At 33.9% G+C, this 25,892-nt stretch overlaps 2 protein-coding genes across 2 annotated transcripts; both read left to right on the top strand.

The window, feature by feature from the left end:
- Nucleotides 1–16,157: 16,157 nt before the first annotated feature.
- LOC132622921 (large ribosomal subunit protein bL12c-like) lies at nucleotides 16,158–19,997 on the top strand. Its single transcript, XM_060337606.1, has 2 exons — nucleotides 16,158–16,809; nucleotides 19,735–19,997. The coding sequence occupies exon 1, from the start codon at nucleotides 16,229–16,231 to the stop codon at nucleotides 16,796–16,798; it is 570 nt and encodes a 189-aa protein (XP_060193589.1). The 5' UTR covers nucleotides 16,158–16,228; the 3' UTR covers nucleotides 16,799–16,809; nucleotides 19,735–19,997.
- A 1,374-nt stretch (nucleotides 19,998–21,371) lies between these two features.
- On the top strand, nucleotides 21,372–24,765 carry LOC132621098 (PWWP domain-containing protein 6). Its single transcript, XM_060335250.1, has 2 exons — nucleotides 21,372–21,699; nucleotides 21,986–24,765. The coding sequence occupies exon 2, from the start codon at nucleotides 22,040–22,042 to the stop codon at nucleotides 24,578–24,580; it is 2,541 nt and encodes an 846-aa protein (XP_060191233.1). The 5' UTR covers nucleotides 21,372–21,699; nucleotides 21,986–22,039; the 3' UTR covers nucleotides 24,581–24,765.
- The last annotated feature ends 1,127 nt before the right edge of the window (nucleotides 24,766–25,892 follow it).

Here is a 25,892-nt window from a genome sequence, read left to right as displayed (position 1 = left end):
TATGTGGTGACCGCGCGGTATATGATTTGAAGGGGAACCAAGCTTTTGTACATCCCCAACCAGTTGACCTCATGATAAAGAAGCAGAATAATATGATGTCGAACCAACCTAGGGTGCACTCGGCCAATAAGAAGTTTTTAATTCTTGGCATGATTGCAATGTTTCGCCTTAAAGTATGGGTCATCGGAGATTAATGTATTCCGAAAATTTAAAGCAAATTTGAATCGAAGAAGAGACGGCACATGTAACCTGCTGAGGATGTCCACAATTATTTCCTCTGGGAAGTGCATTTGATTGGCCTTAATAGGACAAAGCAAGTGCTTTAGTAGTTCACTATATATGTTTTTGTGCGTGTGTGTATACAAAATCCAGGAACAAGTGTCAAAGAAGAAAGCTAAATCAATTAGAGAACAAAAACATGTTATCAAGTGCAACTTGTACAACTTACATTGATTTGATTGAGAATGTTACGCCTCTCGTTTTAGTCATTAGAAAACCTATGGTTTCCTAGTCAGTATGCCCTTATAATGAAGATCCGTACCCGAGTTTTGAGATACTAAGTGCCTTATCTCGCGTGTGCAAAAGTATAAGTATGCATTCCTTGCAGTACGATAGGATTAGAAGTGAAACGAACCGAATCGTGGCGAGCCGGAACGACTCAGAGAACTGGCAGGAAACCAGTCCCCTTTGACAGACCGTCGACAGGCCATCTTCTCTGAAACTCAGGAGGCAAATGGACGGTGCAAGTCGACGGACCATCGACGTGTTGACGGGCCGTCGACCCGCCCCGCTGGAACCTTCTTGATCCATCTATATATATTTGGACCTCACATTTTATATTATTATTTTCCACCCCCAAACTAGAGAAAACCCTTAAATATTTCCCCTTTATAACTTCCATCAAATTACAGGAGTTTTAGCATGATCCGAACCCGTAAAACCTGAGCTAGTGAAGAAGAAGGTAGTTTCTAGAGTTTCCTTGAAATTGGGGAGCTTGGAAGTTTGAGTTGGAGTTGATTCTTGGAATCTTAGTCCCTTCAAGTTATGTATAAGATTCCTACCCTTGTGTTTGAGTTATTTATCAAGAATTTTAGCTGTTTTAAGTTAAGGAAATATAGTTATAAAAGTGATGGGTTGAATGAGGCTTAAGGGGAGACTAGGGGCTGTTTTGAGATTTAGATTAGAATTGGTTATATTTTGATATGTAGGAATTGATATTGTTGTTGTTAGTGTTGTTATTGATGTTTGGGTTGAATTGGAACTTGAGAGGGGTTATTAAATTATGAAGGAAATGTTGTCCGAAATTCGTTAAGTTCCTTCGTACTTGAATTGGATGGCAAGTGATGTAGATAGTCTAATTGTGGCTTATGTTATTTTGATTGTAGACATACGAGCTCAAGAAGTAGAAGTTGGACGATTAGATACGTTTCAAGGTATGTTAAGGCTAGTCCTTTCTTTGTTCTTTGGCATGATCTTTACCATTACAAGTACAAACGGAGCGTATTCCATAATGATTCCATTCTTAGAGAACTTAAGTTGAATGTTCCTTGTGATCTCAAAATTTGTTTTCCAGATTCATGTTGTATCCATGTTCAAGTCCCGAAGGGGACATCCGTAAAAGTTATCTTGTCCATTCATGTTTTACTTTCTGATATAAGTCTCGAAGGAGACAAGTGTTGTTTGGAAGAAGTTCTTAAAAGAGTTTAAAGTCACTCCGAAGGAAGTTCCTGAGTGTATTATGCATTTGCACATTTATATATTTATCACATGTTTTATGGGAAAGGGGAAAAGGGCTAAGGCGTTATGTACGCAAACCACTTGATCAGCTGGTATACGATGATTATGATGCCCGAAGGGGCTGCTAGTAGGGCGAAGGTATGCATTATATACATACGCATGATGTATTAGAAGTTTATATGCACATACATGATTCGCAGTGTTGGTTACAGGTGCAGATTGAGTCTATTACTTCTTTATCATTCGAGTTGATATATATTGTTTCAGTTCCGCCTTACATATTCAGTACATTTTTCGTACTAACACCTCTTTTCCTAGGGGTGTTGCGTTCATGCCCGCAGGTACAGATAGAGAGAGGGACAACCTAACTCAGTAGGACCTCCCCTCAGTTGTTGTCGGTGCGCTCCACTTGATCCGGATTTGCGGTCAATTTTGGTATGCTATTTTGAGATGTATATGCATGTATATGGGTATGGCGGGGCCCTATCCCGTCCTTTCTATAGTTTTCTGTTCTATTAGAGGTCTGTAGACAGTGATATGTAGTTGGTACGTGATGTAGCCTTGTCGGCTTCCATTCTTTTGTTGTACAGCATACGTAGCGGCCTTGTCGGCTTGCACTATTCTTTTCAGTATATATATATATATATATATGCACAGATGGTTAATAGTTCTTGATGTTGTTCTGATATATGTCACCATAGTTCGGTTATAAGTCTTATGGGCCACCCAGTTATTCAGTGATGTTCAGGCATGAGTATAGGGGTGCTTGGTCATTAGCGGTCGGGCACTCGTCATGACTCAGCGGTTGGGTTGTGGTAGAGAAGACCTGCCAATGATTGATATTCCAAAGGAAGGATACCAATGGATTTTTAATGTAGAGTTTCAGCGTCGATCTAGTGATTGTTGGCACACCCCAACCTAGGGAAGTGTGGCCAGCACCTGGTGCTTCACTGGATTACCAATCTAAAATGGTATAAATCTGGACGTACAGAATATCTGGGCCGACAAGGCCATAACATACCACAGTATGTAAGATACAACAAAAACAACAATAACATACCCAATGAAATGAATCCTACAAAGTGGGGTCTGGGGAGGGTAAAATGTACGCAGACCTTACCTCTATCATAATATAGAGGATGTTTCTGGTAGACCCTCGGCATATGAACAAGAAATTCAAAGCAAGACGAAAAAGGAATAACGAACAAACCATGAAAACAGAGTAATACAATAGTCAAAGTACAAGAAATAACAAATGGTAACAGAAATCGACAAGCATGAAACTACAAGAGTAATACTATGACTACTAGCATGGAAGGATAAATGGGACAATACTTAACTACCTTTGCCACTATCATCTGCTTCTTCATCAGAATTTGGCTCACTTGACTGTCCTGGCTTGTTTGCAGAAGCAGGCGTAACCTTAAGACCTCTATTTTGCACACAGAAGAATTAATTAGTATTTGCAGTATTGTATTCTCATCCTGCACATTTGGTACATTAAGGAGCGCATCAGAGCTTACAAATCTAATATTCCATTTTGCAGATCAAAGACGAATCTTTTGCCAACTTCCGTGCAAGTTCATTTCTACTGCAGACCATAACGGAGGGAGGACGGATTTAATATAACCAGCAACATAAACTTTTTAAAAGCAACAGCTATGCATTCAGTTTGCCCAACTAATAAAACAGTGACATCTCAAAGGTCTCCCTACAAATTAAACTCTACGGAGTGCAAACAAGAATGCACCTTTCAATAACATAAATTAAGTTTGTAGGATGGTATTTGTCTTTCAACCTGCACAACCAAATAACTCTTATTAGAAAAATGTAACACGTCGGACATATTCCCCCAACCCCCCCCCCCCCCCCCCCCCCCCCACAAAAAAAAAGGAGCTGGAATTAGACAGTACCATTCTTCAACTTTATGAACATCAAAATAAGCTCTTTTAATTTTGGAGCAGATAAAATATAAGAGAAGATATGTAATAAAAGGAGCCTTCTATTTAGACTAGGGACAACCAAGTAAAGCTAAACTGAAACATCTACAATGAGTTGTTCCCATTCTAACCTGCGGTCAGCTTCAGCTGGCAAAATATCATCTTCAAGCTCCTGAATGAACTGCTTAGACTTCAATTCTTCTCTGTAAAACAGTCCAAAGTGCATAACATTTTTATTCATCAAACATATTACAAAACCAAATTTGATATATTCAAGGTACAAAAATTGAATCGCCACATTGATTCCTGGACAAACTTCATATAAACGGTTCAATAGAATGCAAATCACATACAGCCATAACTTTCCACACATGCAGAAAGGGTATTATTTGGTTGAACAACCCGTCAATCAATCAAATACATCACAATCCCAATACAATTGGGGTTGGCTATACGAATCCTCTTATACCATCCATTCCACTCTATTCAAGTCCACTTTATTCCAATACTAAATCACTTCTCTTTTAAGGCAAATAGACCGTTCGCTAAATCTCACAATTATCCCTCGAAAAAACACTTGGTGCATAAAGCTCCTTCTATGCTCTAGGTGTAGGCATTATGTCAGGTCGGGTCGGTATTAAAAAGTTTGAAGTGGTTTATTGGTGTTCGGTTTTCCAAATCTACAAACCGAAACCAAACCAAAATTATCTTGGTTCGGTTATTAGATATTCGGTTCGGTTTTAGCTAGTTTAGTCTCTCGGTCTTCACTTAGAGCTAAACCTGTCAACCGGTTTAACAGAACCGGACCGGTAACCGGTTAGGGAACCGGCTAGTTTCCGGTTAAAAACCCGGAACCGTTTAACCGGTTTACCGGTTTGAAACCTCAAACCGGAACCGGTCCGGTTCAAAGTCTCCAAAACCTTTTTTGTTTTTTGTATTATATATATATATATATATATATATATATATATATATATATATATATATATATATATATATATATATATATTATAGTATTTATTAATATATTGTAGGTATATTTACATATGTTATACAAGTTTATAAGTAAAGTTTAAATATTTACTGACTAACAGACTAACAGCAAGTCAGCAATACAGAATATACGTGTATACATATATATTTTAAGTTATATCATATATGCTTAAGTTATAGTGTTATACTACATATACCTAAAATATAGTAAGAATATACGTATATATATCAATATACTTAGGTTATATAACTTATATATATATATATATATATATATATATATATATATATATATATATATATATATATATATATAAGTATACTATATATACTTATAACTTATATATTATAACTTATGTTATTTATAGCTTAATTTTTTTCTAAGTTTATAAATTCGTATATACGTATACATATATATATATATACCTAAAACAGCCTCTTGCAGAAATACAAGGTAAGGCTGCGTACAATAGACCCTTGTGGTCCGGCCCTTCCCCGGACCCCACGCATAGCGGGAGCTTAGTGCACCGGGCTGCCCTTTTTATACCTAAAATATAGTAAGAATATACTTATATATATATCAATATATGTATCAATATACTTAGGTTATATAACTTAATATATATAAATATGTTTAAGTTATATATAGCTTATATATATGTATAACTTAATATATATATATATATATATATATATATATATATATATATATATATATACATATATACATATATGTTTAAGTTATACTTATAGTATACTATACATTATAAGTATATTCTTAATATATTTTAGTTATTTTTCAAATATATAACTTTTTAGTTTTTAATTTAAGTATATTCTTAGTATATTTTAGGTATATTCCTAACTTAATAAAAGTAAAAATATGAACACAAGTAAATAGAAGAAAGCTCAATGAGCTATATATTTTATTCATTCTTGGATAACATTTATTTGCAAGTTGTAGTTTTTTTTAACTTGCAAATAATACATGAGTTGTACAGAAATAGTAGAATAATAAAATCACCAATTTTGAACCATTTCGTTAATTTCCCCCACATCATATTCGGTCATGGAAATATCTTCAAAGTCTTCCATTTGGTCTGGTCCACTAGCTATCAAATCTTCAATTTCTTCCTCTTCGCCTTCCTCCGCTTCTAAGTTTTGGTTGCGTCGCTCCGATCTAATCCAATCGCGAATGCACACTAGTACTTGCAAGCTAAAGCCGGATAATGAATGTCTATGGTCTCCAATTTGCTGTCTTCCTTGGCTAAATGCGCTCTCCGAAGCCACGGTTGATACTTGAACCGTAAGGATATCTCGAGCCATTCTTGAAAGTACCGGATAACTTGCCTTGTACTTCTTTCACCATGCTAAGACGTCCAAGTCATCCAGTTCCTTGATATCCACATTTGGCTGCATCAAATAAAAGTTATATTCATCAAAGTTTGCAGTACAAGAAGAAGTTGACTGTGAATGTAAAACTTTTAAACCCGACAAGCCCTTTTTGCTACTCTGAGAAGTAGTAGGGCGTGGAGCAACGGGTGTAGCACGTTCTTACAACTAGAATAATGAGTAAAAACTTTTCTAAACTCATCATCAATAGTGAGTTCGGCTTCAGCTAAAGATGGTTGAACTCCCTTTTCAATTTCTAAAAATGTATAAATTTGACTAACCAAATTTTTAGTATAAGATACTTTTAAACAAGGATTTAAAAGAGAACCCAATATAAATAAAGTTGGGATGCGAAAAAAATACTTCTTAAATTTGATTATCATTTCAAAAATAGCCACTTGATAATCGGGTTTATATTTATACTCTTGTAAAACTCTAGCTATTTCCGCTAAGTAGGCTAAAATTCCGGTTACCGTGGGATAGAATTGTCTAGAAAAAGCAAGAGTTGCATTATAAAAAAATTCTAAGAGGTCAACACATTCTTTAACATCTTCCCAATGCGAATAATTTAACCAATCATCACTATCAGTATTATATTTGTTGTGAACTTGTTGTATGGGAATCCTATACTCATATGCTTGTTGTAGCATAATGTAAGTGTAATTCCACCTAATCTCAATTTCTACTTGAATTTTCTTAGGTCTAAGGTTATTTTTCACACAAGCATTCTTAAAATCTCTAATTCTTCCCCTATTAGCATTACAAAAAAGAAACACAACCGCATCTCTAACTTTTTGAACAGAATCTTCAAAATGCACAAGACCATCTTTAACAATGAAGTTTAAAATGTGACAACTACATCTTACATGAAAAATATTTCTTAGCGGAGGGTTTAGTTCTCTTTTTATAAGACCTATCGCCTTTGTATTATTAGAAGTATTATCTAAAGCAATACAAAGTGTTTTTCTATAAATGTTAAAAAATCTCATAATAGTAGACATTGAATCCGCTAAAAAAATTCCATCGTGACGACTTTTTCCTTCATCATATAAAAAAGCTATAATTCTTTTTTGCATAACCCAGTTGTCATCAATTCAATGACATGTAATAGCAAAAAAAATCTAACTTGTTAAGACTAAGACCCAAATCAGCGGTAAGACAAACATTACAATTTAAAGAATTAAATACATGGCGCAAATAAAATCTATATTTTTTAAACAAATCTATAACATCGGCTCTACAAGTACTTCTAGGAATACCCTCAAATAACGGATTATAACAACGTTGATGTAAGTATCAAACCCCAAACCTGAGGGAAAGGAAAATGGTAAACAATCATAAGCTACCATTTTAGCTATTTCTACACGCTCTTTTTTCTTGTCATACTTAAAATTTCTACCGGTTCGTGGGTCTATCGTCATTTGAACCCGTTTGCTCTCCCCAAACATTCATATATTTGGTTCTTATATGACCATTTAGTGTACCCGTTCCACCATCCTTACCAGTTCCTTGCTTAAAACTAAATACTTGTCCACATAGGGTACATGTAGCTGATTGGTTTTCCTTATTCTTAGTCATAAATTTCCAAACTTTAGTTGTTGGCTTACGAGTTCTAGGCGGTTTGTCTTGTGTATGTGATTGTGCAGGACATGTATCTCCTATGGGATTTTGCGGGGGGTTGTGTTTAATCATCATCATCATCTTCATTAAAAGTGTCGGTAAAATGTTGTTGCATTGCCTCATGACCTAAAAGTGGATTATTTCCACCAACATCAATACCTAAATTAGGTGTTTCTTCCACAAATGTTTCCTCATTAAGCCCACCCCTAACAATACCACTACTACTACCGGCACCACGTCTTAATCTCTTTGACATTATTAAATAGAATTAATTTAAATCACAATCAAATAAATCACAAGAAAATAAATTACAACAAATTAAATTGCTAGAATTAAATTGCGTAAATTAAATTACGAAAAATAAATTGCTAGAATTAAATTGCGAAAAATAAAGATAGAGTTGGAACGAAGGTACCAAATTGTCGGATTAATTTCCAACAAAGTGAAGGCGGCTAGAATTGCAAATCCACCAAAGCTACTTCGGATTGTTGCAAAATCACCAACTCCACCAACAATATTATAATTGCAAAATTAATAATTGAAAGTTGAAACTATACTAAGACTTTGTGGCTAATTATTGCAAAGTAACTATAATTGAGAGATTGAGATTTGAGAGAAAGAGAAGAAGAGTGAATTGGTGTGAATTAAAATGAAAATGAAGAAGGATTTATATAGGGGTGAGGGATGGGTTAAAGTGTTAAAAAAAATTGGGGGGTTGGGGGGCCAAAAATTAATTTTATGACCGTTTGGCAACGACCATTTTTGCAAATGGACCGTTGCCAACGGTCCATTAACGGACAAAGGCCCAACGCCAACGGCTATAAATTTTTTTTTTATTTCACCGGTTTAACCGGTCCAGTTCCGGTTTTACCGGTTTAACCGGTTCCGGTTTCAAAAAAATCGGAACCGGACCGGTAATAATTAAATGGTTACCCGGAACTAGTTCTACCGGTTCCGGTTTAACCGAACCGGTTGATGGGCTTACTTATAGCTTCTTCATCATCGAACAAAGTAACCCTAATCAGTTATCTAAACTAAATTGCCTGCCAGAGCAATAAGATATGAGATTCAGGCAAAGAGATATTAAATCTTTCAAGATAACTTCCTCCATGTGATTCTATATTTACCATGTCCTTTTTCTTTATGACCAAAAAACCTGTTTGGAGCGAATCCTTTGGGCCAACTGCAGCCTTCGAAGCTCAGGAGTCCACCCTTCTACCCTTCTCCACTTAAATACTGAACTTAGTTCTTTTGGCACGAGGCCTCAAACTTGTGACCCAAGACACAAATTCCTCAACTGTTGCCAATTGAGCTAACCCCCGAGGGCAACTTAGCATGTCCTTTTTTATCCCCTTCAATCATCATATTATCACACCTAAGGAACTTGTACATTTGATTCATTTGAAGGTGTACATAAAGACATGGTCAAACTATCTCAAATGACCATTTTTTATTTTATCTTTTATATGTTGCTTGCATCTTCTCATTATTTCTTATTTTGTGCTAGCATTCAATCTCATACATATCCGTTTTGTTGAATGCAAAAAGAAAGTGAATTGAACTTGTTATTAACCAGATTGTTCTTATTAAATTTCCTTTCCACCTGAACAAACGTATGAAAGAGATCGTCTTCATTGCATTTATTTTGTCTTGCTTCACCTTTCTCACAAGACACATTTTTCGATGAAATTCTCACAAGACATATTTTTCCTCTCTCATAAATTCTTGATCCCAAGTGTGTTACTATACTTTCTATGTATCTATGCATATAAGTGACATACACACGACATACGAGTTTTGTCTCTTTGTGTGTATATTTTATTACACTATATAGAAGAGCCGGTTTGGCTCACTTTTTCGTCGTCCGTCCATTAAAAAAAAAAGTGTGGGCCTTATAGTAAACACCAACCCATATTAAAAAAAAAAAAATTGTGAGCCCCATAGTAAACACCAACCAATATTAAAAAAAAATGAAGAAAAAAAAAAGTGGAACCCACCATCTCCAAACTCACGGAAAAAAAGTGAACCTCATATTAACAAAATCAAACAATATAAAAACAAAAAGTGAATCCCATATTAAAAAAACAAACAATGTCAACAAAAAGTGCATCTCATATTAAAAAATCAAATAATATTCATGTAATTTCTCTATATAGTTAAAAAAATTAAAAATGATGGATTCCTTGCCACATGCGTATCAACCCATTAGTGGAAGCAAATGAAATTATTGTACAGGAAAAAACATGGACCCCATATTATTGCTTTTCTTCAAAAGTTTAAGTAGTCAAACCATACAATTTTCTTTTTTTTTTTTATATTAGCCTGAGATGTAATCTGGATATTCAACTGTTATATTTGCTATTCCACCATGTTATTTATTTGTTATGTTTACTAAAATAAATATACTTAAAATACTTATATTTTAAAATAAGATAGAATTTAATTACTTTTTCATTTTTTCCTTAGTCTAATAAATGTGAAAATAGATTAATGTAATAAAAGAAAAAATAATATTAAATGGAGATCAAATAATGTAAATTAGTTTATAATTCTAATTGACGTTTCCTTAAAAAAATCATGCAAAAGACAACTTGACAAGTAAAATGAGTTAAACTAAAAATATTTACCAAAAATTAAAAAATAGTAGTTCTTCATTTAAATAGAAAATTAAATTTCTACTTTGTTTCATTTTAAACATGTAAAATTAATATAATAATTAGAATTAAAATTTGATAAAAAATAATAGGTATTGTTTAGGCCCAATCTACATGCATTAACAATAGAATATTTTACACCTTAACTAATGCTTAAATATTGCTATTGTTTTATCTCAAAGAGAAGAAAATAGTTTCTTTTTAAATAAGTCTTCTCTTTTAAAAAGTATTAATAAATTTTTGTCAACTTTATATTCATAGCAAACACTAATATAATAAAGTTTTGGATACGGAACACAAACTACAATGTTATATTAATCGCGTTTTGAACATTATATATATATATATATATATATATATATATATATATATATATATATATATATATATATATATATATATATATATATATATATATATATATTTTACTTTACTACTATATAGAAGAGCCAGTTTATAAGCAAGATCCTCGTCCGTCCTTTGGTCCCACTTTTTTATTTAAGGGCAAAAAAATCCTTTGTGATCCCACCCACTTTTTTATTTAAGGGTAAAAAGATGACATTTTATACTTTATATTACCAATTCTTCTAAAAAGTAGATAGAAACACTGTATTATATTTCTATTTTTCTACTATATAGAAGCATCAGTTTACCGATGTTAAGTCGTCAATAAGCAAGATCGTCGTCAGTCCTTTGGTCCCACTTTTTTATTGAAGGGCAAAAAAATCCTTTGTGGTCCCACCCACTTTTTTATTTAAGGGCAAAAAAATAACATTTTATACTTTATATTACCAACTCTTCTAAAAAGTAGATAGAAATACTTAATTATATTTCTATTTTTCTACTATATAGAAGCATCAGTTTACCCATGCTTCTTTGTCGGTCAATCTTTAAAAAAAAAAAAGGTGGACCCCACACTAAAAACGCCAATCAATATTACAAAAAGTGGACCCCACCCTCTCCAAACTCATGAAAAAAAAGTGGACCCTACCCTCTCCAAACTCATAAAAAAAAAAGTAGACCCCATATTAAAAAAACAAGCAACGTCAAAAAAAAAAAACATGCACCCCATATATTAAAAAATCAAACAATATTCATGTAATTCTCAAAGTATCCCCATCAAGTCAATAATAGTGTATTCATTGCCACATGCGTATCAACCCATTAGTGGGAGCAAATGAAATTATTGCACAGCAAAAAACATAGACCCCATATTATTACTTTTCTTCAAAAGGTTAAATAGGCAAATACATACAATTTCTTTTCTTTTCTTATATTAGCCTGAAATCTAATCTAAATATTTAATTGTTGTATTTGCTATTCCGCCATGTCATTTATTTGTTATGTTTACTAAAATAAATATACTTAAAATATCTATATTTTAAAATAAGATAGAATTTAATTATTTTTTCATTTTTATTCTTACTCTAATAAATGTGAAAAGAGATTAATATCAAATCTTCGTTTAAATAGAAAATCAATTTCTACTTTGTTTCGTTTCAAATATGTAAAATTAATTTAATAATTTGAATTAGAATTATCTAAACCAAAATTTGATAAAAAATAATAAGTATTTTAGACCTTTAAATTAATCGAATTAAAATTGAAAGTATCAACTGATGCTTAAATATTGCTATTGTTTTATCTCAAAGAGAGGAAATTAGTTTTCTTCTAAACAAGCTATATATATATATATATATATATATATATATATATATACAGTATTAATAAATTTTTGCCGACTTTGTACTGGTAGCAAACACGAATATAATAAAGTTTTAGATACGGAGCACAAACTACAATGTTATATTAATCATGTTTTGAACATAGTGTGTGTGTGTGTGTGTGTATATATATATATATATATATATATATATATATATATTATCACTATCCAAACACAACTATATACACATAGATACACTATAATCCCAAGTATTGGGCCCGTGCGCAGCACGGGCATAGGCCATCTAGTAACTATATAGAAGCATGGGTTGCTTCGTCGTCCGTCCAACATTTAAAAAAAAAAAAAAAAAAAAAAAAAGTGGAACCCACCATCTCTAAACTCATGGAAAAAAACAAAGTAGACCCCATATTAACAAAATCAAGCAATATATATATAAAAAAAAAAATGAATCCCATATTAATAAAACAGACAATGTCAAGAAAAAAAAGTGCATCCCCTATTAAAAAATCAAACAATATTCATGTAATTTTCAAAGTATCTCATTAAATCAATAATGATAGATTCATTGTCACATGCGTATCAATTCATTAATGGGAGCAAATGAAATTATTGTATAGCAAAAAAACATTTAGAAGGATGGGTTTAGACCCATGCTTCATCGTCCGTCCTCCATTAAAAAAAAATGTGGGCCCCATACTAAACACCAACCAATATTCAAAGAAAAGTGTGGGCCCCATACTAAACACCAACCAATATTTTTTTTTTAAAAAAAAAAAGAAGAAGAAGAAGAAAAAGTGGAACCCACCATCTCCAAACTCACGGAAAAAAAAGTAGACCCATATTAACAAAATCATGCAATATTAAAAAAAAAAAAAAGTGAATCCCATATTAAAAAAATAAAGCATCTCATTAAATCAATAATGATGGATTCATTGCCACATGCGTATCAACTCATTAGTAGGAGCAAATGAAATTAGTGTACAACAAAAAAACATGGACCTCATATTATTGCTTTGTCTTCAAAAGGTTAAGTAGCCGAACCATACAATTTTCTTTCTTTTTTTATATTAGCCTCAGATGTAATCTAGATATTGAACTGTTGTATTTGTTATTCCGGCATGTTATTTATTTGTTATATTTACTAAAATAAATATACTTAAAATACTTATATTTTAAAATAAGATAGAATTTAATTATTTTTTCATTTTTTTCCTTACTCTAATAAATGTGAAAAGAGATTAATGTCATAAGAGAAAAAATAATATTAAATGAAGTTCAAATAATTAATAAGGTAAATTAGTGAATTATAATTCTAATTGACGTTTCCTTAAAAAATGGTGCAAAAGACAATATGACAAGTAAAATGAGTTAAACCAAAAATATTTACCAAAAATTAAAAAATAGTGGTTCTTCATTTAAATAGAAAATCAAATTTCTACTTTGTTTCATTTTAAACATGTAAAATTAATATAATAATTTGAATTAGAATTATTCAAATCAAAATTTGATAAAAAATAATAGGTATTGTTTAGGCCCAATCTACATACATTAACAATAGAATATTTTACACCTTTAAATTAATCGAATTAAAATTCAAAGTATCAACTGATGCTTAATATCACTATTGTTTTATCTCAAAAAGAGGAAAATAGTTTCCTTTTAAATAAGTCTTCTCTTTTTAAAAGTATTAATAATTTTTTGTCAACTTTGTATTCGTAGCAAACATTAATATAATAAAGTTTTGGATACGGAGCACAAACTACAATCTTATATTAATCTTATTTTGAACATTATATATATTACTTTACTACTATATAGAACAACCAGTTTATAAGCAAGATCATTGTCTCTCCTTTGATCCCACTTTTTTAGTGGACCTCACCCTCTCCAAACTCATGAAAAAAAAGTGGACCCCATATTAAAAAAAAAAACAATGTCAAAAAAAAAAAAGTGCACCCCATATATTAAAAAATCAAACAATATTCATGTAATTCCCAAAGTATCCCCATCAAGTCAATAATAGTAGATTCATTGGCACATCCGTATCAACCCATTAGTGGGAGCAAATGAAATTATTGCACAGCAAAAAACATGGACCCCATATTATTGCTTTTCTTCAAAAGGTTAAGTAGGCAAATACGTACAATTTTCTTTCTTTTCTTATATTAGCCTAAGATCTAATCTAGATATTTAATTGTTGTATTTGCTATTCCGTCATGTCATTTATTTGTTATGTTTACTAAAATAAATATACTAAAAATATTTATATTTTAAAATAAGATAGAATTTAATTACTTTTTTATTTTTATTCTCACTCTGATAAATGTGAAAAGAGATTAATATCAAATGGAAATCAAATAATGAATAAGGTAAATTAATGCAAATCAAAATTTGATAAAAAAATAATAAGTATTTTACACTTTTAAATTAATCGAATTAAAATTAAAAGTATCAACTGATGCTTAAATATTGCTATTGTTTTATCTCAAAGAGAGGAAAATAGTTTCCTTTTAAACAAGTCTTCTCTTTTAAAAAGTATTAATAATTTTTTGCCGACTTTGTATTCATAGCAAACACGAATATAATAAAGTTTTAGATACGGAGCACAAACTACAATGTTATATTAATCGTGTTTTGAACATATGTATATATTATCACTATCCAAACACAACTACATACACATAGATACACTATAATCCAAAGTGTTGGGCTCGTGCGCAGCACGGGCATACGCCATCTAGTATATATATATATGTGTGTGTGTGTCTTGAATATGTCAAGTGTATACATTGACATATAATAATATACAAGTGTAAATAGAGAGAAGAAGCCGAGGAAGCTATGTGAGATAACTCTGACGAAAGAAATCTCTAGTAAAAAGAATCAGACAATGACATTTGATTTTTTCGGTGAAGCTTCGCCGATTTCTCAGTTAAGCACAACGATCAGTGGTGGAGAAACGTCAGAGTAGTGATTGTTTACCCTTAAATGGTACAATTGACTTTATATAGTGATTTAAAGGACGCGTGGATTGATTTGTATAATTAGCAAGCACAACAAAAATAACATAAAATTAGGCTGGATAGCCTGAGCTCGAAAGAATCTCTCAATGAAGATGCCTCTGTAATGACTTCGGACCTTGAAGAACAATGTGGAACCCGATGCTAAAACAGAGAAGAATGCTAATATTTTGCTGAGTGCGTAAAGTGTAAATTGTTAAGCAGGGAATTGGATGTCCTTCCAACATGAAAGTTGGGCTCCTTTTATAGGGGTGAATTCTGGGCCAAAGGCCGATAATCACTCCCTCATAATGTACATTAAGTGTAGTAAATGGCTTTTAATAAAAGAAGTAACGCTTGACTCCATATCTGACTAATGGTCAATATCAGTAATTGCTCCTTCCTTCGTCCATAGCTATTTGTCTGGATTTTTTAGTTTGGTATCACGCATGATAACCTTCTCCGGAGCTTCGTCATATTAAATTCACAACTGATCTGATTTGTCACGCGTCATCACCTAAATTTGCCACGTATCGTTTCGGTTTTTACCTATACATCGACGACGACGACAACACCACGGAACGTTTGTGTGTGAGAGACCATAAGAAGAAAGAAAAAACCTCCAATATTCATATTTTTATGGGGTTTGTTGGAAGGTCATATACATTTTCATAGAGAAATTATTTATATTTTTGAAAATGTAAATAGTAATATTACATAATAAACATTAGTTTATTGTAGTATTATCATTGTACAAGTATTGCAACGACATACTTAGTGTAATATCGCAAATAGGATCTGGGGAGAGCAGAGTATATGCAGACCTTACACTCTACTCTAAAATAAATAAATATTAGTTTATTTCAGTATTATCTCTATATAAGTCCTGATTAAATGTCTTCTCTCTAAGGGCTCGTTTGGTTGGGAAACAACTTATCTCGGGATAAATTATCCTAACCTCAAGGTATGATAAAATAAGACTATAATCACGGAATAAATAATTCCGGGATTAGTTATCCCGAATTTTTATTCCAACCAAACTTAGATAAAGAGACACTAAAATTTTTTTTTTCAATAATAAATGGACCTTAAGGAACAAGAAGAGAGGCACTATAAATGACCTTATCAACGCAACATTCCATCCCCTTATCCCATTTTCACTCAATTCTCCTCTGCTCTCTCACCCTCTTCAAAACTCTGCTAACAATGGCTTCCACACTATCCACCATTACCCTTCGTTCTCCATCTCACGTTGTTCCCTCAACTGCTAGCTCCACCGCAATTCCTTTCCCCGCGAAAGCCTTAGAACTCCCACTCCGCACTTCGAAGCTCCTCCCCCACCGCCGCGCCACCTGCGTCCGCCCTCTCTCCGCCGTCGAAGCACCGGAGAAGGTAGTCACCCTCGGAGATGAAATCTCCAATTTAACCCTCGCCGACGCCCAGAAACTCGTCGAATACCTTCAAGACAAACTCGGTGTCTCCGCCGCATCCTTTGCTCCGGCCGCCGTAGTCGCCGCCCCTGGAGGCGGCGCAGCCGATGCTCCGGCTGTAGTGGAGGAGAAGACGGAATTTGACGTGGTCATTGATGAAGTGCCGAGTAATGCTAGAATTGCGACAATTAAGGCTGTTAGGGCTTTAACTAGCTTGGCTTTGAAAGAGGCTAAGGAATTAATTGAGGGTTTGCCTAAGAAATTTAAGGAGGGAGTTTCTAAGGATGAAGCTGAAGAAGCTAAGAAACAGCTTGAAGAAGCTGGTGCTAAAGTCTCTATTGCTTAATCGAACTTGTGGTAATTAATGTTCATTTTTACTACTTTGTGTGTGATTATCTGGGGAAATTACTGTAAGTTTTTTGTGTTTTTGCAAGAGAATTCAGTTGTTAGATATAGTTGTACCCAATTTTCTAAAAATCAAGATTTTTCACTTGTTTTTGCTTATGGTTCTGCATCATTTGTGATTGTTCCAGTTAGATTGTTATTGTGTGTTTATATTTGTTTTCATACAGACCTAGTATCTAACACAATTGCTCCACACAAATCCATGTATGTAAGATCAATCAACAATAATTAGATATTCCCTATTTGGGTGGTGAGTTGATTAGTGTTTCTTATGCAATTTAGGAGGGGGAGAAAATACTTGAAGGGTAATGTTAATCAGTAATATAACCAATTGGACTCATTCTATGTTTGAACTTTGTTCCAAGAGGTATTGGTTCTCATTTTGGTAACTGGTCTTTAAAATAATCGGATTCAGTGAGATTCATCTACTGTTAAATGGATTTATGTAGAGGGTCAAAAACATACCTAAACTATCACGTTTTTTTGTGTTTCATACCTGAACTATCCAAAGTGAGCAAAACACACCTAAACTATCACTATATAGTTAGCAAAACACACCTGAACTTATATACTATGGTGTGTGTACTACACTCTCTTTTTTTGTTTAAAAATAGTGCCACATGGCACTCCACGTGGATAAATAATTCCACTGTGGCAGAAGTTTGTTCCACGTGGATAAATAAAACGTTTAAAGTTAAAGGGGTAATATGTTTGGGTAAAATTAGAAATCACCGGTCATTGTAAAAAAATTGTAAAATTCACATCGGATATTCTCTTCTTCTCCGACATTGGTCTCATCTCTGTTGTGGATGGTGTCTTGCTTTCCCCCGTTAAGCTTCAATTTCATCATGGATTCCATATTAGTTGCTGATTTTCTTTAAAAAAAAGTTAAGAAATAAATGAGAAAAATCTGCACAGGAGAAAAGAAATGAAGAAAAATGGTTGAGAAATGATGAAGAAGAAAGGGGAGAACTTAGGGTTTTAAAGAATTAATTGAAAAATTTTAAAAATAAAAATAAGAATGAGTCAGCAAAATATAGTTGTTACTTATGCCAAATGGACCAAATTTTTTCGATAAAATTTTGTTTCACGCGCTTTTAGGTGAGTGAGGTCAAACATTTAGTCTAGTCAGCGTCCAGGTGTGTTTTGCTAACTGTATAGTGATAGTTTAGGTGTGTTTTGCTCACTTCGGATAGTTTAGGTATGAAACACAAAAAAAACGTGATAGTTTAGGTGTGTTTTTGACCCTTTACTCATTTATCTATGGTACTTCTGTAAGGGGTCGTCCGGTAGCTGGTTAGAGTTATGCAGGTATTAATAATACATATATTACTTATCCAAGTACTGCATCTGTTTCAATTTATGTGAACTCATTTCCTTATTAGTCCATACCAAAAAGAATGACCTCTTTTTATATTTGGAAACAATTTACCTTTATGCAAATGATATATAGCTACACAAAGTATATGTGACTCATTTAACGTCACAAGTTTAAAAGTCTTCTCTACTTTCTTAAACTCCATGCCCAGTCAAATGAGTTTACATAAATTGAAACGGAGGGAGTATTAGTTATTTTATTCCGCCTTCTGTCATGCATAAAATAATAGTATATACATTCCCTCATAACTGATAGTATATTTATTAGTTGCGTAGGTTTCTAAATTGCAAACAAAACACTGTGCTGATTTTATACGTGAATAACTAACCTCATAACCAGCTAGCAAACGTGATATTATTTATGCAGAATTTAATACCTACATAACTCACCTCCAAACCAGCTACCAAACGACCCCTAAATAACTTGCTTTTTTTTTTTATCATTATGGTTCACATAGTTATGGATTTCTTAGTAATTTATTTGTCTTTTCAATTTTCAATTAATGAAATATGAAAATCAATTGAGGTTTTAAAATTAACAAGTAATTGGTTTCATTTATAACATAAAAAGTACAAAAAAATAATTTTTTGTCTACTTTTATTTATAACAGCTAAATGAGATCTAAACATCAAATGCAGTATACATACATAACAACACCTCACTATAACAATTATGAAATTTTTGAACAAACGCTGTCATTATAGAGAGGTTTGATTGTAGTTGATTTCTTTTCTCATTTGCATAACCGTTATGGGCATAGTTACCTATGTTGGTAGTCGGTGGAATTGTTGCACGTGTTGGCTTGTTACAAAAGCCTAAGCCGTTGTGGACGGAGTTACCTAGTTCGTTAGTCAGTGGAATTGTCGCACGTGTTGGCACACGTTACAAAAGCATAAGCCGTTGTGGGCGGAGTTATCTATGCTGATAGTCAGTGGAATTATTGCACGTGTTGGATCGTTACAAACGTGTAAGCCATGATGTGCGGAGTTACCTATACTGTTAGTCGGTGGAATTGTCGCACGTGTTGGCTTGTTACAAAAGCCTAAGCCGTTATGGGCGGAGTTAGCTATGCTGGTAGTCGGTGGAATTGTCACACGTGTTGGCTCGTTATGGGCGGAGTTAGCTATGCTGATAGTCGGTGGAATTGTCGCACGTGTTGACTCGTTACAAAAGTCTAAGCCATGGTGGGCGGAGTTACCTATGCAGATAGTCGGTGGAATTGTCGCACGTGTTGGCTAGTTACAAAAAGAAAGTGTGACGAGATGCTTTAGGGTTAGGATATGGTTCACGAAACATGTGACTTACCAGTAATCTCATGTTTTTGTTGTTCATGCCTTTATGGATCTGGTAGTAGAATTTATCATTTACTATAGTTGATCAACGCTTCAAATGTGTTGTGCATCTTCTGTGCTTTCCTTGTATTCATGATATTTGGTTATCGTCTACCTTAATTGGAGTAATTTAGATATTACTTATCTTGATTATTCTTGTTATTGCAGCCTGCAGGATTGCTACAATGGCAGTTCAAATTCACTATGTATGACAGAGTGTAGAAATTTCCAAAATAAGTTTACACTCAAATGAATTTGGGGAACAAAAACTAAAATAGAAAAAATGGGGACTATTTTCAATGTGTACGACTGGAAATCGGAAGGGGTCGTTTGGTAATGCCAACTTAGATGCCAATGAAGAAAGTATACACATTTTGTTATTAAAAACATAACATCCAATATTACCTTTGGCTAGCAGGTGCTTGAATTTTTCTTTTTCTGTTTCACTGTTTGTATTGGATGCAGCTCCTAGAATCATAAGTTAATTGAAGTGCTTATATAAAACAGATCATTGGGAGATCAAATAAGATTATCAAACTAGTTATGAACACGTCTTAGTTTATGTAGGCGTTTGGTGAAAATTAAAGTGTTTATAAGTTAAAATCAGCCCAAAATTATAAGGGGTCACCGTCAACTTGTGGCTTAAACATCTTTTGTAGGAGTAACAAAAATCATACACATATTTGCTTTATAGTTTCATCATATGAGATGCTTAAGGACTTGGTTTTGAAATAAAGGAAATGTATCCATTGGTATGTGAATTTAAATAATTTAAAGTGAAACAATAAAGAGGTAAATTGAAATTGACAATAAGAAATTTCAATTTATTGTAGTAAATATTATGAAAGTTTAGAAATAAAGTCAGCTTACATATAAATGCAAAAAATATTATACTAGAAATTCATATATCTAATCAAGTAAATACAAGCTCGTTTTCCACTTAAAAGTTTTGATAGATGCACATTTCAAAAGAAGTGTATATTCACTTTTTAATCAAACGTAACTTGAATTTTGTTTAAATCATCGGCATAAATAATTCATTGTATTTCTTGTTTTGAATTCACGAGTTGAAAATATCATTTGCCATTTGATAATTTACTCATTTGTGAATATGCTTACCTATATTTTTAGGACTAAACGCTTGACCCTTTATACAATTAAAAATATAATAGAAATTATTATTTACACGCAATTTTTATTATGCATATAGGATTTAAATGTTGGATGTTGAAATCTCTTGTATCTAAAAGTTGGTTATATTTTAAGATTGGTTAGTGTATTTTTCTAATATATTTAAGTTATATTATATTTATTTATATAAAATATTTGGTTTAATTAGGTCCAAAAAATTAGCGATTAAAACTCTTCGAACAGAACTTTTCCAGAAGGTTGAGGATTCAGCAACAAGATAGTATTTAAGGCTCGTTTGGCTTATCTTAACAAAAGCAGCTAATAAAATGACTTATTTTAAACATAAAATGGCTTATAAGCTGGTCAGCTAAACATTCAAAAAAACTATTTTCAGCAACTTATGATCTAAGCCAGACGGGCTCTTACTAGGAAGAAATGAAACAAAGACTATCATCAAATATTGTAATGAGATGGATAAGTTCGGATTCAAGTGTGGAAAATAAATGATTTTTTAATGAAAAATATTAAAATTAAAAACAGGGAAAGAGAAAAACCAGAGCGGTAAAATGGGCGGAGGATTCAAATTTCAAGGAAATACCTTAAAATTTTCACTGTAACTAGTACTTAGCCACCGCCTTCATCCTGGGAATTTTTATGCAGCCTTTCATTTATCACATTACATCTCAACCGTCCGTCCACTTCTCTATTACAGTAATCCAACTCTATCTTGCATCTTGAAATGACAGAGAGTTAATGAAATTGTCCTGGAAATTTTCTAAGGCATATTACATCTCAACCGTCCAGCTCTCTCATTTGATGATTGAAACGCAAAATTAGCAACCTGTACAAATATATAATTTTTGTCCAAACGCAAGCCAAAATAGAAAAATAGACACACCCCCTGTATACTCTCTGTTGTTTCTACAAGGCTCATTTACTCTCTCTCTCTCTCTCTCTCAAAAAACGGACAGTCACGGCGATATCTTAAAAGTTGAAAATCAGGTTTTTTCCATTTCTCTTTTCTTGTTTTCCTTCTTTTTTCTGTGTAGTTTTTTTTTCTTGAATATCAAAGTCATCTCTTTTTATTCGTTTCCCTGTTATCGTTTTCGTGTATATGCCTTTTAAGGACTAGAAAATGGAATCCCGAACCCTAGGTTTATGGAAATTTTGAATCTTTAATCTTTTTACGTTTCTTTATGGTGTTTTATCTCTGTGTCTGTGATTCTTGTTTTTTGGTTTTGGGAATTTTTCTCAGCTGGGCTATTTAATTTTTTCTTCTCGTTTGCAGATTTGAATCGCCATAAAACTGAAGTGAATTTAAGTTTTGTTACCTTTTTTGGATATGTCGAGTGATGAAAACACAGAGAAGACCACAACCCTAGCTGAGTTGTCAGCTGAAACCCTAATGGCTGATGCTGGTATTGGCCCTGGACCCGGGTTGCCTGGTGAGGCGCCTCGGGTTTCTCAAGTTGACCACGAACCGGTTGTTAACGGAAATGTGGATAACGGTGCTCCTACCGAGCTATTAGTTGTTGCCAGTGGGGTTACCGCGAAAGGGATTAAGGAGGTCGATGGTGATGGGATTTCTCTTTTGGTGGATGTTCATAGTTCACTTGAAAATGTTAAGGGAGTGAACGGAGAGGAGAATGCAGCTGATAATAAGGAAGATGAGATGGTTGATGCTGTTGATGGGGATACTGCAGAGGATAATAACGATAGGGAAGATGAGATGGTTGATCCTGTTGATGGGGATACTGCAGAGGATAATAATGATAGGGAAGATGAGATGATTGATGCTGTTGATGGGGATACTGCAGAGGATAATAACGATAGGGATGATACGAATGTTTATAAAGTTGGTGATTTTGTGTGGGGAAAGGTTACGAGTCATCCGTGGTGGCCAGGGCGTGTGTATGATTCTTCCTGTGCTGCAGAAAAAGCTATGAAGTATTATCGAACGGGGTCATTGCTAGTTGCATACTTTGGAGATTTCTCGTATTCTTGGCGCCCTCCATCTCAGTTGGTATCTTTTGTGAACAACTTTGAACAAATGTCGAAGCAAAGCACTTCCAAGAGCTTCTTAAAAGCTGTTCAAAAGGCCGTGGATGAAATTAGTGTACTTATGGAGTTTGATATGTGCATCTCGGAAGATAGTCGTGCTGGACTTAGTTGGCCATTGGCAGAGAATGGTGGAATTAGAAAGGGTGTTCCAGTGCCTGAAGGAGTCTCAGCTGTCAGACTCTTACTTTCTCAGTATGAACCTGCTGGGATACTTAAAGGTCTAAAACATCTTACACAAAACAATTCTAATTCCAATGTACTTGAGCTTGCTGTCTTGAAAGGTTGGCTATCTGCTTTTTATCGTGCTAAATGTGGACGCCCTTTGGCTTTATATTGTGAACCCGTGCCTGTTGAAGGCCTCGAGGACAAGAAGGATCAAGATGTTGATGCAAATGACTTCAGCATACCAATTGAGGTTCCTATTAAGGGTCCATCAGAAGAAGAAACTCCAAATTCTGGCTCTGCAAAGTCTCCAAAGACTGCTTCTGACAAGATTTATCACAAAAGGAAGCAAAAAAGTGTGGCTGAACTTATGGGAGAGAACGCCAAGCCCAAAGGTAAGAAGAAAACTGCAGAAGATTCTACACCTTCATCTGCAGAAACATCTGACAAGAAAAGGAAGAAGTCTAGTGAGAAAGCTAACAGTGTTGATGAAAAAAATGGTAAGAGGGCCAGCAAGAAGTCTGGTGACACTGACTTGGCAAAAAAAAAGGAACTTAGAGTTTCAATTCCTGAGCATGATGAACTTGGCAATCAGCGGGACATGAATGCGAGCCCTTTATCAAGGGAAAGAAAGAAGAGCAAGTATTTGTCACCTCCTTATACGAGCCCGAAGTGGAATGCAGGAAAATCAAGCTTCAAGAGAGAACTGGAAGTAGATTCTCAGAAAGTTTCTGATATTACCAGGATGGGTGAGCGGATGACAAAGGCTGCTCGGGATCTTTTGTCTTCTCCTGATGCAAACCATGGCAATGAGGCTGTCAAGGAGAAAACGGCTGAACGGTTTGATGATGTTGACAAGAGTTCTCGGATGGGAAAGCGAAGCTCTAGGACTTCTGACACCATGAATATCGATTCATCGGTGAATGAGGTACTGTCTGAGGTTCAGTCTACTGCTCTCAACCCTCTTTCATTGAGGAATGGATCTGTTGAGAAGGCCAAAGGTTTTGTTTCCTCTTTCAGGAACTCAGTGTATTTAGATGGATCAAACTACAAGCAATATCACAAAAAAACTGGAAACAAGAGAAAATCTCTGGATGATACTAAATCACCAGAGTCTGTTCCTTCACATGCAAAGAAGCGGAAGACTAATAAAGCATCTGGGGCTTCTTGTCAGGGAACAGAAGATGAGGAAGTAGGTAGAGAAACTTCATCTGCGATTTTGACTGTGACATTTTCAACTGGTGTTTCTTTGCCATCAGAGGATGAAATTATCCAAATATATAACAAGTTTGGGGAACTGAATAAAAAGGAAACAAAAATGTTATATGATTCAAACGCTGTTCAAATTGTCTACATGCATGGTCCAGATGCTGAAGAGGCCTTCAAACAATCAGTGAGGCAAAATCCTTTTGGTGCTGCGGATGTCATCTTTACTCTCAGGAATCCCTCCCCAAACTCCGAGATTCCACTTTCCTCGCTGATAGCAAGTAAGGGGAAGAAGTCAGAGGTAAAACTAATCAAGCAGAAGCTGAAGGGGATGGCCACACTCTTGGAAAAATGTAAGGGTAAGATTACGATTGAGGAGAAATTGGAGTTGGAGAGTGAGATAAAAGGCTTGCTGGAGAAGGTAAGTACTGTGCCCACATCAACTAACCCATAGGGGGGATCCTTGCATACTAGGATGCGAAGCTGGTTGGTTTAGCTGAACGTGTTCTCCTTTTGTTGATAGTTAGTATATTGTCCAGCTTATGTTAATTAGGAGCATAGGATGTTAGCTACAATTGATTTGCTCTAATTACTACTACAGTTGCATTTACTTTGATTAATATGGTGTAGTTATGAGCTGCTGCTGCTTTTGGGTTACCCCGGCCCCCCCTTTTCTTTCCCCCAAGAAAAACCAAAGCTAAAATAGAAGTACAAATGCTCTAACCTTCTCCATTTATGAACATTCTAGTCAAGGTATATATTTGCCAAAAGATCTTGATCTGCACTTGGAGATAGTCGCCTGCATTGCTCGTTGATTGCAAGGATACACACTTGTTTCTGTGTCATTTGCTGAGTCTACTATTTGCACGTTCAGAGAGGCAATTTATACCGGAAATTGGCTTGTTTATAGATGCAAGGGCATTATAAACTTTGTATTATCACGTGACTGCATCAACTGTTTGGAAATAGTTGACTGCAGAATTTGTCTTTAAATCAACGACAGCGTGGACATTCAATTACCTCGGAAATGTATTGTCTGGGATGCCAATGAGTGTCTCTGAAAAGTTGCATCTGTGCTAAGCCAAGAACAATATCGAAGTTCTACTAACCAGATTATCAAAGCACAGATCTCGCGGAAACCTGTTGTGTTCCTAAAAGCAGTTATGAATACATCAAGTTTGATACCGGACTAGCTCATAATTAGGGTTTTCAATGGTACAGTTCAGACGGTTATTTTATAAAATTTATACTACAACAATTTTTTGGTTATTTCATTTTGTAGAATTAAAATTAAAGTTTTTGAAACCGTCCCATCATGTAATCGTCCTATCATGTCCATTTCTCTTTGGTATCGGTACGATTCAGTTAAGTTTCCTTTTTTCTTCTTTTTTTTTTTTAAAAAAAAAATCATGTTATAGTCACTAGTAAAAGTTAAGACACAATATTATACATACTTCTATAGGATTTTGACAAAAACTCTCTAGATATTTTTACTGATTAAAAAGTGATGAACCAAGAAAACATGAAAGATGATAAAAATAGAGATTGTTTCCACTATTTTACGGTAGTGTAAAATAATGTTGAGCAAAAAAAAAAAAAAAAAGATTGCACGAGGCGGAAAAATCAATCAAGATGAGACTTAAAAGCTGAGACTACTAAAATTGAGTATCCAATAAGAGGATTTAAAATCATTCGAGAGGAAAGATATTGAATACTTTGTATCTTTCCATCTAAGATCGTTGGAATATCTTGTAGCTTACAAGTTT

The sequence above is a fragment of the Lycium barbarum genome, chromosome 12, assembly GCF_019175385.1.
Source record: "Lycium barbarum isolate Lr01 chromosome 12, ASM1917538v2, whole genome shotgun sequence".
Taxonomy (NCBI): Eukaryota; Viridiplantae; Streptophyta; class Magnoliopsida; order Solanales; family Solanaceae; genus Lycium; species Lycium barbarum.
This window is presented reverse-complemented; position numbering and strand designations above follow the sequence as displayed.